Here is a 13,861-nt window from a genome sequence, read left to right as displayed (position 1 = left end):
TCCATCATCTATCTTTGGATTGACGGTGTCAATAGCGGATCCATATGGGTAGAGGAGATCTAAAGCAAAGATCAAACATTACTTTATGGAATACCAAAAAAATGTACAGAAGTGATAGCTATTGAGTCAGAAACATCATTGTCTCACTTTCATACTTTAATGCCGCGTACACACGGTCGTAAATTTCCAACAAGGAAAGTTCGATGTGAGCTTTTGGTCGGAAATTCCGACCGTGTGTAGGCTCCATCGGACTTTGGTCTGTCAGAATTTCCGACAACAAAAATTTGAGAGCCGGTTCTCAATTTTTTCGACAACAAAAGTTCTTGGCGGAAATTCCGATCGTCTGTATGCTCGGAAAGAAAGTCAACGCATGCTCGGAAGCAACTAAATTTTTCACGGCTCGTCGCAGTGTTGTACGTCACTGCGATCTCGACTGACGGAATTCTGTGTGACCGTGTGTCTGCAACACAAGTTTTAGCCAACATTCCGTCGAAAAAAAAATCCACGTATTTCTTGTTGGAATTTCCGATCGTGTGTACGCGGCAAAAGGCTACTTTCACACTGAGTCTGGGGGGCATAAATTTTATCCGCGCTTTACCGCTGTAATAGCAGCGCTTTTCGGCTGCTAGCGAGTCGCTTTTAACCCCTGCTAGCAGTCGAATCAGGTCTCGTACACACATTAGGTTAACCAGAGGACAACGGTCTGAAGGACCATTTTCATCGGTCAAAACCAATCGTGTGTGGGCCCCATAGGTTATTTACCCATAGGTTAAAAAAAGGCCAACTTGCTTTAAAATTAACCTATGGATTCCTAACCGATAGGTCAAAACCGATCGTTAGTAGGCACGTCCATCGGTTAAAAATCCATGCACGCTCAGAATCAAGTCGACGCATGCTTGGAAGCATTAAACTTCGTTTTTTTCAGCACGTCGTTGTGTTTTATGTCACCGCGTTCTGACACGATCGGTTATTTAACCTACGGTGTGTAGGCGTGACAGACCATCAGTCAGCTTCATCGGTTAACCTATGACAACGGTCCTTTTGACCGTTGTCCTCTGGTTAACCTATCGTATGTACGAGGCTTAAAGAGTCAATAGCACCGCTGCCGAAGTGCTTTGAAGGCACTTTGGCAGCAGTGACCATTGATTCCAATACGGGGTCCATTAGCAGATACAGCAGATAGGGATCAAGCAAAAGCATAGTCAGCAAACAAGCCAAAGGTCATTAACACAAGGACTAGGGTGACCACATTTCCCAACTACCACCCAGGGACACCCTCTCTTCCCAAAAATCAGCTTGAGCTATAACGAATCACAGCACAGTGATTGGACACAACAGGCGGGATTTATGATTTCTCCAATCACAAGCAGGGGGCGGGGATTTTGCTCCTCCAGGCATTCCCGGCCAGGGCAAGTACTGTCAGTGAGTAAAGCGGTGATGTGGCGGCCTTTTTTTTGGGGCATCAGATTGGCCCGGGGGGGTGGCTGTGTCAGTTTCATTCCGGGACACTGTATTGTCCTGGAATGAATGTGCCCGGGACAAACCTGCAAAATGCGGGCAATCCGGGACACGTGGTCACCCTAACAAGGACGCAGGTTGAAATTAAGCAGAAGTGTAGTTGGGAAACAAGCCAAAGGTCGGTAAAGAGTGGTAGCAGAGATGGGGGTGGCAGCAGGCATGACAAGAGTGAGATATTGACTGGAGAGAGCAAAACAGGAAGTGCAGAGACATGGCTTAACCAAGAAGTTCATGGGAGGAACAAAGTTCAAGGTTCATCAAAGACAAGGCAAGAAAATCCAAACAATCACACAGGGAGCTGTCCAGCATCTCAGGTGGCTCAGCAGGTAGAAACTTCTTCAGACATGGCAGAGGTCGCAGGTTTAGACCTGGGTCCTGACAGTAGGATTTATTTGAGATTATATATCTTAGAGGTCCTCATGCCTAATCTATGCTACTTTAAAAAGTTGATTGTGAGTTTTAGTTACCTGAAGACAGTATGAATGGAGAAGTATTGGTTGTGTTGCGTGTAGATGGAGAGTTGATAGTTGTGGAGCGTGTGGTAAATGTCCCAGGGGTCGTTGTCAGTGAAGTGTCCGTAGAATTTTCATTTTCTGTAGAATTATCTAGGAAGAAAAAATGAATCTAAAAATGTGTACACACAGCGGCCTCCTAACCCACCTACCCCCTTCTAGTTTTGGTGAAATAGGCAACGATCAAGAAAGACGTACATCCTGTCCTCTACAAATATTTTGCAAACACTCTTTGTAGCCCAGGTTCACACTGACAGCGGGAATTAAGTTGTGCGAGTTCAGCTGAACCCGCACAATGTAATTTCTGCGTATCAATCCTGACTTCTGGGGCGATTTCAGAGACATCCGTGCGGGTTCGTGCACAGATGTCTATGGAAATCGCACCCCGAAGTCGCCAAAAGTAGTACAGAAACTACTTTTGGGAATCGGCGCGGCGCCGCAAAATCGGACTGTCAGGGCTGGACTGGGACAAAAATTTGGCCCTGGACTTCATCCAGATCAAACCACTTTAATTTTGCACACACGCACAAAAACATGTGAAGCGGGAGGGCTAACGACATGCAGGACCATTGCTTCAGCCTCATTGGCTGGAATTTCAGAAAACGGCATTGCTGCACAGCCATTGGCTGCCTTTCAGCAATGCAGCGGCGCTGAAGCTGACCTGGGTTTGCGCACTATGAAGTGAGGTGATTGGCAGTGTGGATGAAAGGTCTCTCCAGACAAACCCCCCCAGCCAGCCAACCTCGATGGCCACCCGAGCCCCCCCTATACACTGGCCATTAGCAGTTCTACTTTATTTCTCTTATAGGCAGTACAGCGGTGCTCAAAGTATTGAGCCGCGCAGCCATTACTTTGACAGGATGTCACCAAAACCGGCCCACTGAGCGAATCGGCCCACCGGAAAACTCCCTGTAGTCCCGTGCCTGCGGACTGTGCAATTTGCAATTGCCGCTGATTCGGGCCGTGCCATTTCCAGCCATTGCCTCCGATTTGGCATGCGATTTGACATCTCAAATCGCATGTCAAATCGCTCCAATGGGAATCTAGGCTTAATGACAGATGAATTTCCTTATAAAATGTTATTACCATGACTGGAATTACTTTTATGATTTAGCTAACAATGCCTATGGGGGTTGATTTACTAGAACTGTAGAAGGCAAACTCTAATGCAGCTTTTCTTTAGAAACCAATCAGCTTCCAGTTTTTCTTTTTTTTTTCATAGCTTAATTAAAAAAGCTAAATTTAGAAGCGGATTGACGATCATGTACAGCTGAACCAGATTTTGCACTCTCCAGTTTTAGTAAATCAACCCTTATGTGTATCTTTACTGTGTATTCTACGCATGACGGTAAAAAGCCTTCTGTGTGCAGCATCCCCCCCCCCCCCCCAGCCTCCCTAATATTTACCTGAGCCCCCTCTCGATCCAGTGACGTCCACAAGAGCCTTGGCTCTCTGGGGGACTTGCACTCCTATTGGCAGCAGTGGAATCCATTGTCACCTGCTGCTGTCAATCAAAGCCAGTGAGCCAATCAGGAGATGGCGGGGTGGGCGGAGTCACGGCTCTGTGTGTGAATGGACACACAGAGCCGCGGCTTGGGAACGCGTCTGCTTTGGTGTCCCATAAGCTAGTTGCTTGCTGTGGGGGATACCTGGTTAGGAGGGAGGGGCCAGGAGCGCCATTGAGGAACCCCAGAAGAGGAGGATTGGGGCTGTTATGTGCAAAATCATTGTACAGAACAGGTACCGTATTTATCGGCCTATACCGCGCACTTTTTTGCCCTGAAAATCAGGACAAAATCGTGGGTGCGCGATATACGCCGATACCCGCTTTCCCACGCAGAGTTTGAATACTGCGCCGGCATATACTGAGCGCAGTACACTCGTTTATAGTCGGGCAGGCTCGGCTCCTCTCGCGCTCACGTCCTGGACGTACAGGACGTGAGCGCGAGAGTAGCCAAGCCTGCCCGACTATACACGAGTGTACTGCGCTCGGTATATGCCGGTGCAGTATTCAAACTCGGCGCGGGAAAGCTGGGATCGAGCGGGGAGGACGCCGCAGAAGGACGCCGGACCCGACGAAGAGGACACCCGAAGCCGCAGACGGACGCCGGACCCGACGAGGCCGCCGATGCACGCAGCGCAAGACACCAAAACTGTAAGTACTAAAATGTTTTTTTACAGGAATGTCGGGTCCACTTTAGGGGTGCGCGCTATACGCCGGAGCGCGCAATACCCGCAATAAGTATAAAACGTTTGTTATTTTAATGTAAAAAAAAAAAATGGGGTTTAGTAACACTTTAAAGTTATAACTGCAACAATAATTATAAACATAAGTTTACAAAAAAATAAAACTTCTGTTGAAAACTGTTCACATTTGGTGAGAACAATTATTTTATTACCACAGTGTTAAACGCAGTGGATCCTCACCTATACTTCCATTGGCATCTTCTGGGTGTAGTTGGTCCACTTTAAATGCCCAACGTCCGGTCACATTCACGTTGCTTGTAGATGATAAATTGGCAATGAATGGGGTGAGGGATCCTGGGAGGGTGTAGTATCCTGTATTGTAGCCGCTGTTGAGCCCAGCCTATGTGGTTCAAGAACATTTTTAAAGAATGTTCTATACAAATTACACTGAATTCATCTCTGTATAAACATTATTTACTGGTGGTTAAGAAGGGCAAAAATTCCATTGTTTAGCCCGAGAAAAAAAAAAAAGCTGAAGCTTTATTTTAAGCCTGAGCATTTAATGCCGCGTACACACGGTCAGAATTTCCACCAAGAAAAGTTAGATGTGAGCTTTTGGTCTGAAATTCCAACCGTGTGTTGGCGCCATCGGACTTTTTCTGTCAGAGTTTCCGCCAAGAAAAATTTGAGAGCTGGTTCTTATCGGAAATTCCGATCGTCTGTATGCAATTTCCGGCGCGCAAAAAAACATGCATGCTCAGAATCAAGCAGAAGAGCAGAACTGCCTATTGAACTTCATTGTTTTCGGCTCGTCGTACGTGTTGTACGTCACTGCGTTCTTGACGGTTGGAATTTTGTGTGACGGTGTGTATGCAACACAAGTTTAAGCCAACATTCCGCCGAAAAAAAAAATCCACTGTTTTCTTGTCAGATTTTCCGATAGTGTGTAATTACCGTATTTATCGGCGTATCCCGCGCACTTTTTTCCCCATAAAATCAGGGGAAAATCGCGGGTGCGCGTTATACGCCGATAGCATACCTCGGAGGGGAAGAAGGGGGACGAGCGCCCGCTGGAAATTACCGAGCCGTCATCTCACTCGGCTGTCATGACACACGCACAGTCTCGCCTCCGCCACCAGCATTGGACCAGTGTTCTGTCTATCACAGGAGATGGTCCAATGCCGATGGCGGAGGCGGGACTGTGCATGTGTGACGTGACAGCCGAGTAAGATGACGGCTCTGTGATTTTTCCGGCGGGCGCTCGTCCCCCTCCTTCCCCTCTGAGGTATGTGAGGTATGTGTGTGAGACAGGCGATGACGGCGTGATTCCGGCGGGCGCTCGTCCCCCTCCTTCCCTGAAACCCTTAGATTGCTTCAAAGCTTTTTAATTAAAAAAATGTTTTATTTCCAGAAAATTCCCTCTTAAAATTGGGGTGCGCGTTATACGCCTGCGCACGTTATACGCCGATAAATACGGTAGTTACTTTTTTTTTTACACAATTTATTTTGGTACCAGTTCCTGATGGCAAAATAAATTTGCTCAACTCAATTCAAGTGTTTTATTGAGTCTTTTCCAGGTGCGGACTGACCATTGAGGCAGGGACAGTATGTAAAAATCTGTGTTTTTTTTACATCCGTCCCTGATATGTCCGAAACCGACATGCTTTTGACGTGAAAATCCAGAGATTTTAGCTGCCCCGCCTCTGTACTGCCTCCTGGCATGGTGGCCATCTGTAAGCCCGGGGGCCCCATAATCTTCTATTGCCCGGGGGCCCCATGAGTTGTCAGTCCGCCCCTGGTCTTTTCTAAATGCTCTCAGTGAAGAATTTGTTTTTAATCATTAAAAAACGTATAATTCACAGACTTTTCTCACCAATGTTAAAGGTCCACTCTGGTAGGAACCATTTCCTTGTGTACTCGGCCACTGAATATCTGCATAATTGTACAGAAGGAAGGTCTGATTGCCGTCGGTGGTCAGGACAGCTTGGAACGTGTTTACCTGTAAAGACATAAAATGGTAATTTAGGATCTATATATATATAAAACTCGTTTCAAGCCCCGCTACTTTTTGTTTGAAGCCTCGTACACATGGGCCAGAATCTCGTCAGGAAAAAAAACGTTTTGTTTTTCCTGATGAGATTCTAGACAAGAATCTCTTGCCGCCCGAGTGTACACACACACTCCTTTCAAAAGAACCGCGGTTCTTTTGAAAGGCAAGAACGCGTGACGTCATCACGTATGACGAGCATGCGCTCGTCACATTCGATGACGTCGCCGCCATCTTGCTTCACCCTACCTATGCCGTGGAAGCGGCCGCGCATGCGTCAAAGTCATTTGTTTTCACAGCGACAGGTAAGTATACAGACGCTCAGGTTTCTCGTCACCGACAAAAATCCAGACGAGAAAATAGAGAGCAGGATCTCTATTTTTCTCGTTGAGATTCCAAGCAGTTTTCCAGATGAGAAACCCTACACACATACGGTTTTCTCAGTAGAAAGCTCTCCCAGCAGCTTTCTTGCTGAGAAAACCACGAGGCTTAACCCTATGTAGAATTTTGGTCAGTGTGTATCAACCCCGAAGACTGCCGATGTGGCCTTGAGATGCCTGGTTTGTTGGTGGCAACCCTGGTGGTGAGAATTTTTGCTCAGTGATTTCTTTCTGGTGGCCTATACAGATGGGGATTAATCAATGCAGAAATTGGGACTATGGCCCACATATGGTGGACATATCCCCAAATTAATAAATACTGGGCGCAGTGTCATGTGGGACTTCGCCCAGATGATTGACGTCTTGAGAAAAACTTCCCCCCGGCGGATAAGGCGCGTCAAATTTCCAAAAGTAGCCGAACTGCGAGTCGGCTCTATACGGCGCCTGCGCAGTCAGCTCTACACGACTCCTAGTCGGTGCGCAGGCTCTGTATAGCGCCGTATAGAGCCGACTCGCAGTTCGGCTACTTTCGGAAACTCGTGGCGCGCCTTATCCGCCGGGGGGAAGTTTTTCTCAAGATGTCAATCATTTGGGCGAAGTCCCACATGACACTGCACCTCTGCATAGGAACGCCTACTCCCTGCGGGAGTGTGTACCAGGAAGCCGGGTGGAAAATAGCAATAATACGGTATGTGCAGCAAAAAACAAACAGAATACTGTAAATGTTGGAAGTATGCAGAATGTAATGTTATATACATGTTTTTAGGGTGAACCTCCGCTTTAAGTAGAAATGGAAGGAATGGACAGAATACAAGCACACAATAAGATACAAAGAGTTGATGGGAGCATAATACAACACATCAAAATCAGAACAGTAAACAAATCCTAACTAAAGAGGGAGAAGATGAGAAAAGTATAAAAAAAAAGTAGGCGAGAGAAAGGAAGATGGAGAGTTTTTAGAAGTGAGAGGTTGGGGGATAGGGTCAGGGGAGGGGGTTGGTATATATTATGTAATGTATTAGCATGTCTATGTGTGGCTGAGTGCCCACTGTAATGTGTTTATGAGGAAAATTAATAAAGAGATTTAAAAAAAAATAATAATAATAATAAATGCATTTATCAGATGTACTATGTTCAATTGTAGTTATGGGGTACTTCACCCTTATGGCAATGATTTGGAGGTCCGCTCCATATTCTGCAATCTTAGTGCATTATTATGTTCTGCTATATCAATATTGTTTATGTATGTGTTTGGTTTTTCTATAGAACAAATCCCTCTCTGAATCATACTCCAGAAGGAGCGGTTCACCATGAACTACACCGTGAATGTAGAGTTCCGAACTGGGAAGAGACGAACATCAAATCCCTCATCTTGGGCTGATACATCTATTTCCTATCAGAGCAATTCCACTGTCTCATATATCTTATATGTCTGCCTTTTGTGTGTATTTTTTAATGATTTTTTGTTTTTTAAATTCTATTTTTTTACAACTGTTTTGAGCATTGTGAGTCTATGCCGTACCATGAAAGTCCGCGGTTGCCTCCACTTTTAAGCTTCTCTCATATAAACAAAGTATTTTAGGTTGGACAAACATTGTCAGTGGTTAAAGAAAAACAACTGCTCTTGTAGCTATTTAAGAAAAAGTGTTTTATGTTTTTTTTTTCACCTTGTTTGTTGAGGATCCATAATACGCAACTCGGTGCCACGTTGTAACTAACACCCACCGAGCTGTGAAATTCCCGGCATGGAAGTAAGTTCTGACATCGGAGGTGGCCCGGGACAGAAGATCGGGATCGGTGCTCTCACGGTAATATATATCACCCGCTACTCTATTATCTATATCAGCCCAGAAGATAGCCAGGAACGGGTTTCCTAAAGCAACAGGAAGGGCTTGTGGTGTAAATTGATTGATTGGTGAGCGGAATGATAACAGACCGTTATTATTCACCTGTGAAGGAAAACATTGATTTTTATTTTCACCCATAGCAAAATACCAGTATATAAAAAAAACAGGGTATAATAAGGTAAGATAGTAAGAGAATTTTTTTTTTTAATTAAAAGCATATTTTAGAAATTAATTTCAAAATATATATATAAAAAGTTTAAGCAAGACGCTCACATAAAAATAGGAGTAGTTTCTTCCAAAAAGTGGGATTTCTCTATAAGAATATATGATTGACGATCCTCCGTCATCTATCTTTGGGTTGACGGTGTCAATAGCAGATCCATAGGGGTAGAGGAGATCTAAAGCAAAGATCAAACATCATTTAATGACTCATAAAAAAATGCAATGGGGATAACTATTGAGTCAGAAACATTATTGCCTAACTTCCTAACTTTCATACTCCATTCAGTCCTGAGATTTATCCGCTTAAAGTGGAGTTCCACCCATTTTTTTCCCCCTAAAAATCATAAAATAAATAATAATAATAAAAAAATTATACTCACCTGAAAGGGCGGTTGCTATGCGGAAGTAACTCTTCTGCCTCTTCTTCCACCGCGGAGGATCTTCAGGCTCGTCCTACGTCGCTGTGTCTTCTTGTGAATGAGCCGCGCTGCCTTCTGGGAACTGTGTGTATCCCAGGAGGCAGCCGCCCGTTCACAAAGCGATGCGCGAGTCGCACATGCGCAGTAGGAAACCGTAAGGCTTCACTACCTGTTTTCCTTAGTAAGGATGGAGGCGACAGGGCCTGCGATCGCCGCCAGGGGACCGACATCGCGGGCGACTAGGACAGGTAAGTGTCCTTATTAAAAGTCAGCAGCTACACTGTTAGTGGAGTGGAATACCGCTTGAAGGACCGCTGTACGTCCTTATAAGTCAACAGAATGACACGGCTGGGCAAATGGGCATATATATACGTCCCCTTTAATTTGCCGCCCTGTGGTCACCGTGTGGACTCGATGTCCGCCGGTGTCACAGGGCTGAAGAACGGGGAGATGTCAGTGTAAACGCCACATCTCCTCGTTCTTCCTAGTGACGTGTCAGGCCTCGTACACACGACCAAGGAACTCGACGGGCGAAACACATTGTTTTGCTCGTCGAGTTCCTTGTTAGGCTGTCGAGGAGTTGCGGCGGGAAAAAAAAAAATTGAAAAAAAAAAAGACGGCGACGCAGGATAGAAGGGTCTACTTTTACAAGGCCTAAACAGTTTAGACCTTGTAAAAGCAGCCCTAATTTTACGATTGCAAACTAATACTTACGGAGAAAAAACGAAGCTGAAAAGCTTTGTGGATCTCCGTAAGTGCTAATTTGCATACCCGAAGCGGCATTTCGACTCAAAATGCCCCCAGCGGCGGATGCGGTACTGCATCCTAAGATCCGACAGTGTAAGTCCCTTACACATGTCGGATCTTCTGCCTATCTATTGGAAACTGACTCTGTGGATCAGTTCCATAGTTAGGAACAGGGATACGCCGTCGTATACCTTTTGTGGATCTGGCCCTATAACTTTTGCGCAAACCAATCAATAAACGCTTATTGCGATTTTTTTTTACCAAAAATATGTAGAAGAATACATTTTGGCCTAAACTGAGGAACATTTTTTTTTTCATATATTTTTGGGGATATTTATTTTAGCAAAAAGTAAAAAATATTATTTTTTTTCAAAATTGTTGCTCTATTTTTGTTTATAGCGCAAAAAATAAAAACCACAGAGGTGATCAAATGCCAAAATAAAGCTCTATTTGTGTGAAAAAAAGGACATAAATTTTGTTTGGGAGCCACACGCAATTGTCAGTTAAAGCGACGCAGTGCCGAATCGCAAAAAGTGGCATGGTCTTTGGCCAGCCAAATGGTCCGGGGCTGAAGTGGTTATAGAATCTCAGGACTGGATAGATTCATAAAACGGCTGAAGAGTAAAGCCTCGTACACACGATACGATTGTTAGCAGGGGATTGTCTGTTGACAGACTGTTGTCTTAAAATCTTACCGTTAGTACACTCCTTTTGACATTTGTTGTCCAACTTTCCGCCAACAAATCTTGGATGACACGCTAGTAAATTTTTGGCGGACAAGGGTTTGTCGTCAGATTTTCTGATGGTCATTACACAAAAGTCAAATGTACAAACACGCATGCTGGGAATCAATGCTCACGAACTTAGCAGAAGGGGCCTAAAGGGTGGCGCTCAAGAGCTGAAATTCCTCGTAGGACGTCACAACGTTCGTGTTTGTGTCACGACAATTGTGTGCCGTTAGTATGCAAGACAAGATCCCGGCACACGCCCTTTTCGACAAAAATCAAATGCTCGGTTGGCCAACAATCGTACCGTGGGAACGAGGCTTATGATTCATTGCTGAACATCTCAGAAATTCCTGATGCCAACTTTATACTACTTTAAAAAAAATCTCTCTTTTTTTTTTTTTTACCTGAAGACAGTATAAAAGGAGAGGTAATAGTTGTGGAGCGTGTGGTGAAGGGTCCAGGCGTGGTTGTCGATGGGGTGTCCGTAGAGTTCGCATTTTCTGTAGAATTATCTAGAAGTTAAAAAGAAAAACTAAAAATGTGTCCACACATCGGCCTCCTAACCCACCTACCCCATTTTGGTTTTGTTAAAAATGATCAAGGGTCAAGAAAGACACACGACATGTCCTCTGAGAATATTTTGCAAACATTATTTTTAATGGCTGAAATTTCTTGAAACATGTTACTACTAAGACTGTATTTACTCTGATGGCTGAGCAGTGGCTATGTGTCTTAAGGCTCATGTACACAGGACATTTAAAAAATGTCACCATTTTATTCTCTAGGGACTCTGCTAAAAAAATATATATAATGTTTTCTAGCAAAAAAAAAGATTTTAACTTGTAAGCAACAAATGTCAGAAGTAGGCTTACGCATGAAAGGGTTTTAAAGCGGAGTTCCACCCAAAAATGGAACTTCCGCTTTTCGAAACCCCCTCCGGTGTCAAATTTGGCACCTTTCAGGGGGGAGGAGGGAGCATTACCTGTGTAATGCAAGTATTTTCTCCCACTTCTGGGCATAGATCACTGCAGTGATCGCGGCGAGCTACGCCACGTCTGGTGCCTACTCCATCCCCCACTGTCTTCTGGGAAACACACCGGTCCCAGAAGACAGCAAGGACCAGTGGGATTGCGCAGCGCGACTCGCGTGTGTACAGTGGGGAACCAGGAAGTTTCACTTCCTGATTCCCTTACCAAAGATGGCAGCGGCAGCACCTGAGAGCCGACAGACAGATCATCGGCATCATGGGTGCCCTGGACAAGTAAGTGTCCATATATTAAAAGTTTTTAATATTTATTTTTTGGCGGAACTCCGCTTTAATGCGTGTTTATGTTTTATTTTGTATAGTTATATGTACATAAAAGTGGTCCTATTTCATTTTGTTTACCAAAATAAAAACAATGCACTTCCTGTGTGGATGATCTCTCAACATAGAGAGATAAAGGATAAAGGCTAGCAAAGGGCCACATCTGGCCCTGGGGCCGCAGTTTGGACACCCCTGGTCTAACCCATACATATTTACACTTTGATATAATAAAACAGAAGCTCATTAAGAATATGAACACCATTTTCCCTCTGTTTGTTATGTGAAAGAAAACTTTATTAAAAAAATATAATCTGAATAAAAAATAAATAAAAAAGAATATAAACACCATACTAAAAGTAAGTGCAATAAAACAATAATGCTAAATATCTGTGCACAAAAATACGAGGGTTCTTCTAAAAGTTTCTGCACTTTTATTTAACTCTTTTTATTAAGAATAAAAAAAATAAAAAATGACATCACTCGTACTAAACTGCAAGGTCAGCCAGCTTGCCAGACAAACTAGTCACAACTCTCAGACACGACCAATTGCTACTCTATATTACGAAAATATAAAAGTGCAGAAACCTTTTGAAGAACCCTCATATAAAATACCTACCCATGAAATTACTGACTTCAGATTTTGGTTCAGATAATACCTATTTTATTGCTGCAGTATTAAACACAATGGAACCTCACCTATACTTCCATTGACATCCTCTGGATGTAATTTGTCCACTTTAAATGCCCAACGTCCGGTTACATTGACGTTGCTTGTAGATGATAAATTGGCGATGGAGGGTGTGAGGGATCCTGGGAGTGTGTAGTATCCGGTCTCATAGCCGCTGTTCAGCCCGGCCTATGAAGTTCAAGAACTTTTTTAAAGCATTGGTTATGGTTAACTAAGTACAAAATAAAATACAAATGAAATAGAACACATTGTAAGATGCCTTCATATTCAAATAATGTCAGAGCACAACCATCCTTCTAGTCCTTCTAACCCAGTTTAGTCCCACCAGACAAAACTAGAGTAAAAAATATTTGATAAGTCAGTATTTACCCTAAATCTTTTTATAAGGACGGAGCACCGCCAACTGTCCCTTTGGGTTCTTCAAAATGTAACCAATCATTTTGACTGTTCTCCTACCCAAAATGGCCTTACAATGTGCTGATAATTCGGGATGAGCTTTATGTTCGAGTTGAACATGAGTAATGCCGCATACACACGATCGGTTAAACCGATGAGAATGGTCTGATGGACCGTTTTCATCGGTCAAAACCGATCTTGTGTGGGCGCCATCGGTTATTTAACCATAGGTTAAAAAAAAGCCAACTTGTTTTAAATTTAACCTATGGATTCCAAACCGATGGGAAAAAAACGATCGTTGGTAGGCACAACCATCGGTTAAAAATCCACGCAGGCTCAGAATCAAGTCGACGCATGCTTGGAAGCATTGAACTTCGTTTTTTTCAGCACGTCGTTGTGTTTTACGTCACCGCGTTCTGACACGATCGTTTTTTTAACCGATGGCGTGTAGGCACGACGGACCATCAGTCAGCTTCATCGGTTAACCGATAAAAACGGTCCATCGGTCCGTTCTCATCGGATGGACTGATCGTGTGTACGCAGCATTAGACTCGAACATTGTCTGTTCACCCATTCGCCGAACAGCGAACAAGTTCAGGGTGTTCGTGGAAATTCGAAAAGCCTCGGAACACCCTTTAAAAGTCTATGGGAAAAATCAAAAGTGCTAATTTTAAAGGTTAATATGCAAGTTATTGTCATAAAAAGTGTTTGGGGACCCGGGTCCTGCCCCAGGGGACATGTATCCATGCAAAATAAAGTTTTAAAAATTGCCGTTTTTTCAGGAGCAGTGATTTTAATAATGCTTAAGCCCTGTACACACGATCGGATATCTGATGGGATCTAATCCGATGGATTTTTTTATCG

At 44.0% G+C, this 13,861-nt stretch overlaps 1 protein-coding gene across 1 annotated transcript in view; it reads right to left on the bottom strand.

Moving 5' to 3' along the window:
* The window catches only part of LOC120916156, a 228,899-nt gene that overhangs the window by 163,242 nt on the left and 51,796 nt on the right, over window positions 1-13,861 (bottom strand). The window contains exons 23-25 of the mRNA XM_040326976.1: window positions 12,610-12,769; window positions 11,012-11,119; window positions 8,765-8,889 (exon numbers count right to left, since the gene is read on the bottom strand). Of these exons, the coding sequence (XP_040182910.1) occupies window positions 8,765-8,889; window positions 11,012-11,119; window positions 12,610-12,769 (393 nt within the window). The remainder of the gene's footprint in view (window positions 1-8,764; window positions 8,890-11,011; window positions 11,120-12,609; window positions 12,770-13,861) is intronic.

Source organism: Rana temporaria, chromosome 10 (genome assembly GCF_905171775.1).
Source record: "Rana temporaria chromosome 10, aRanTem1.1, whole genome shotgun sequence".
Classification (NCBI taxonomy): Eukaryota; Metazoa; Chordata; class Amphibia; order Anura; family Ranidae; genus Rana; species Rana temporaria.
Note: the sequence above shows the minus strand (reverse complement) of the source record. Positions and strands in the feature narration are given on the sequence as shown.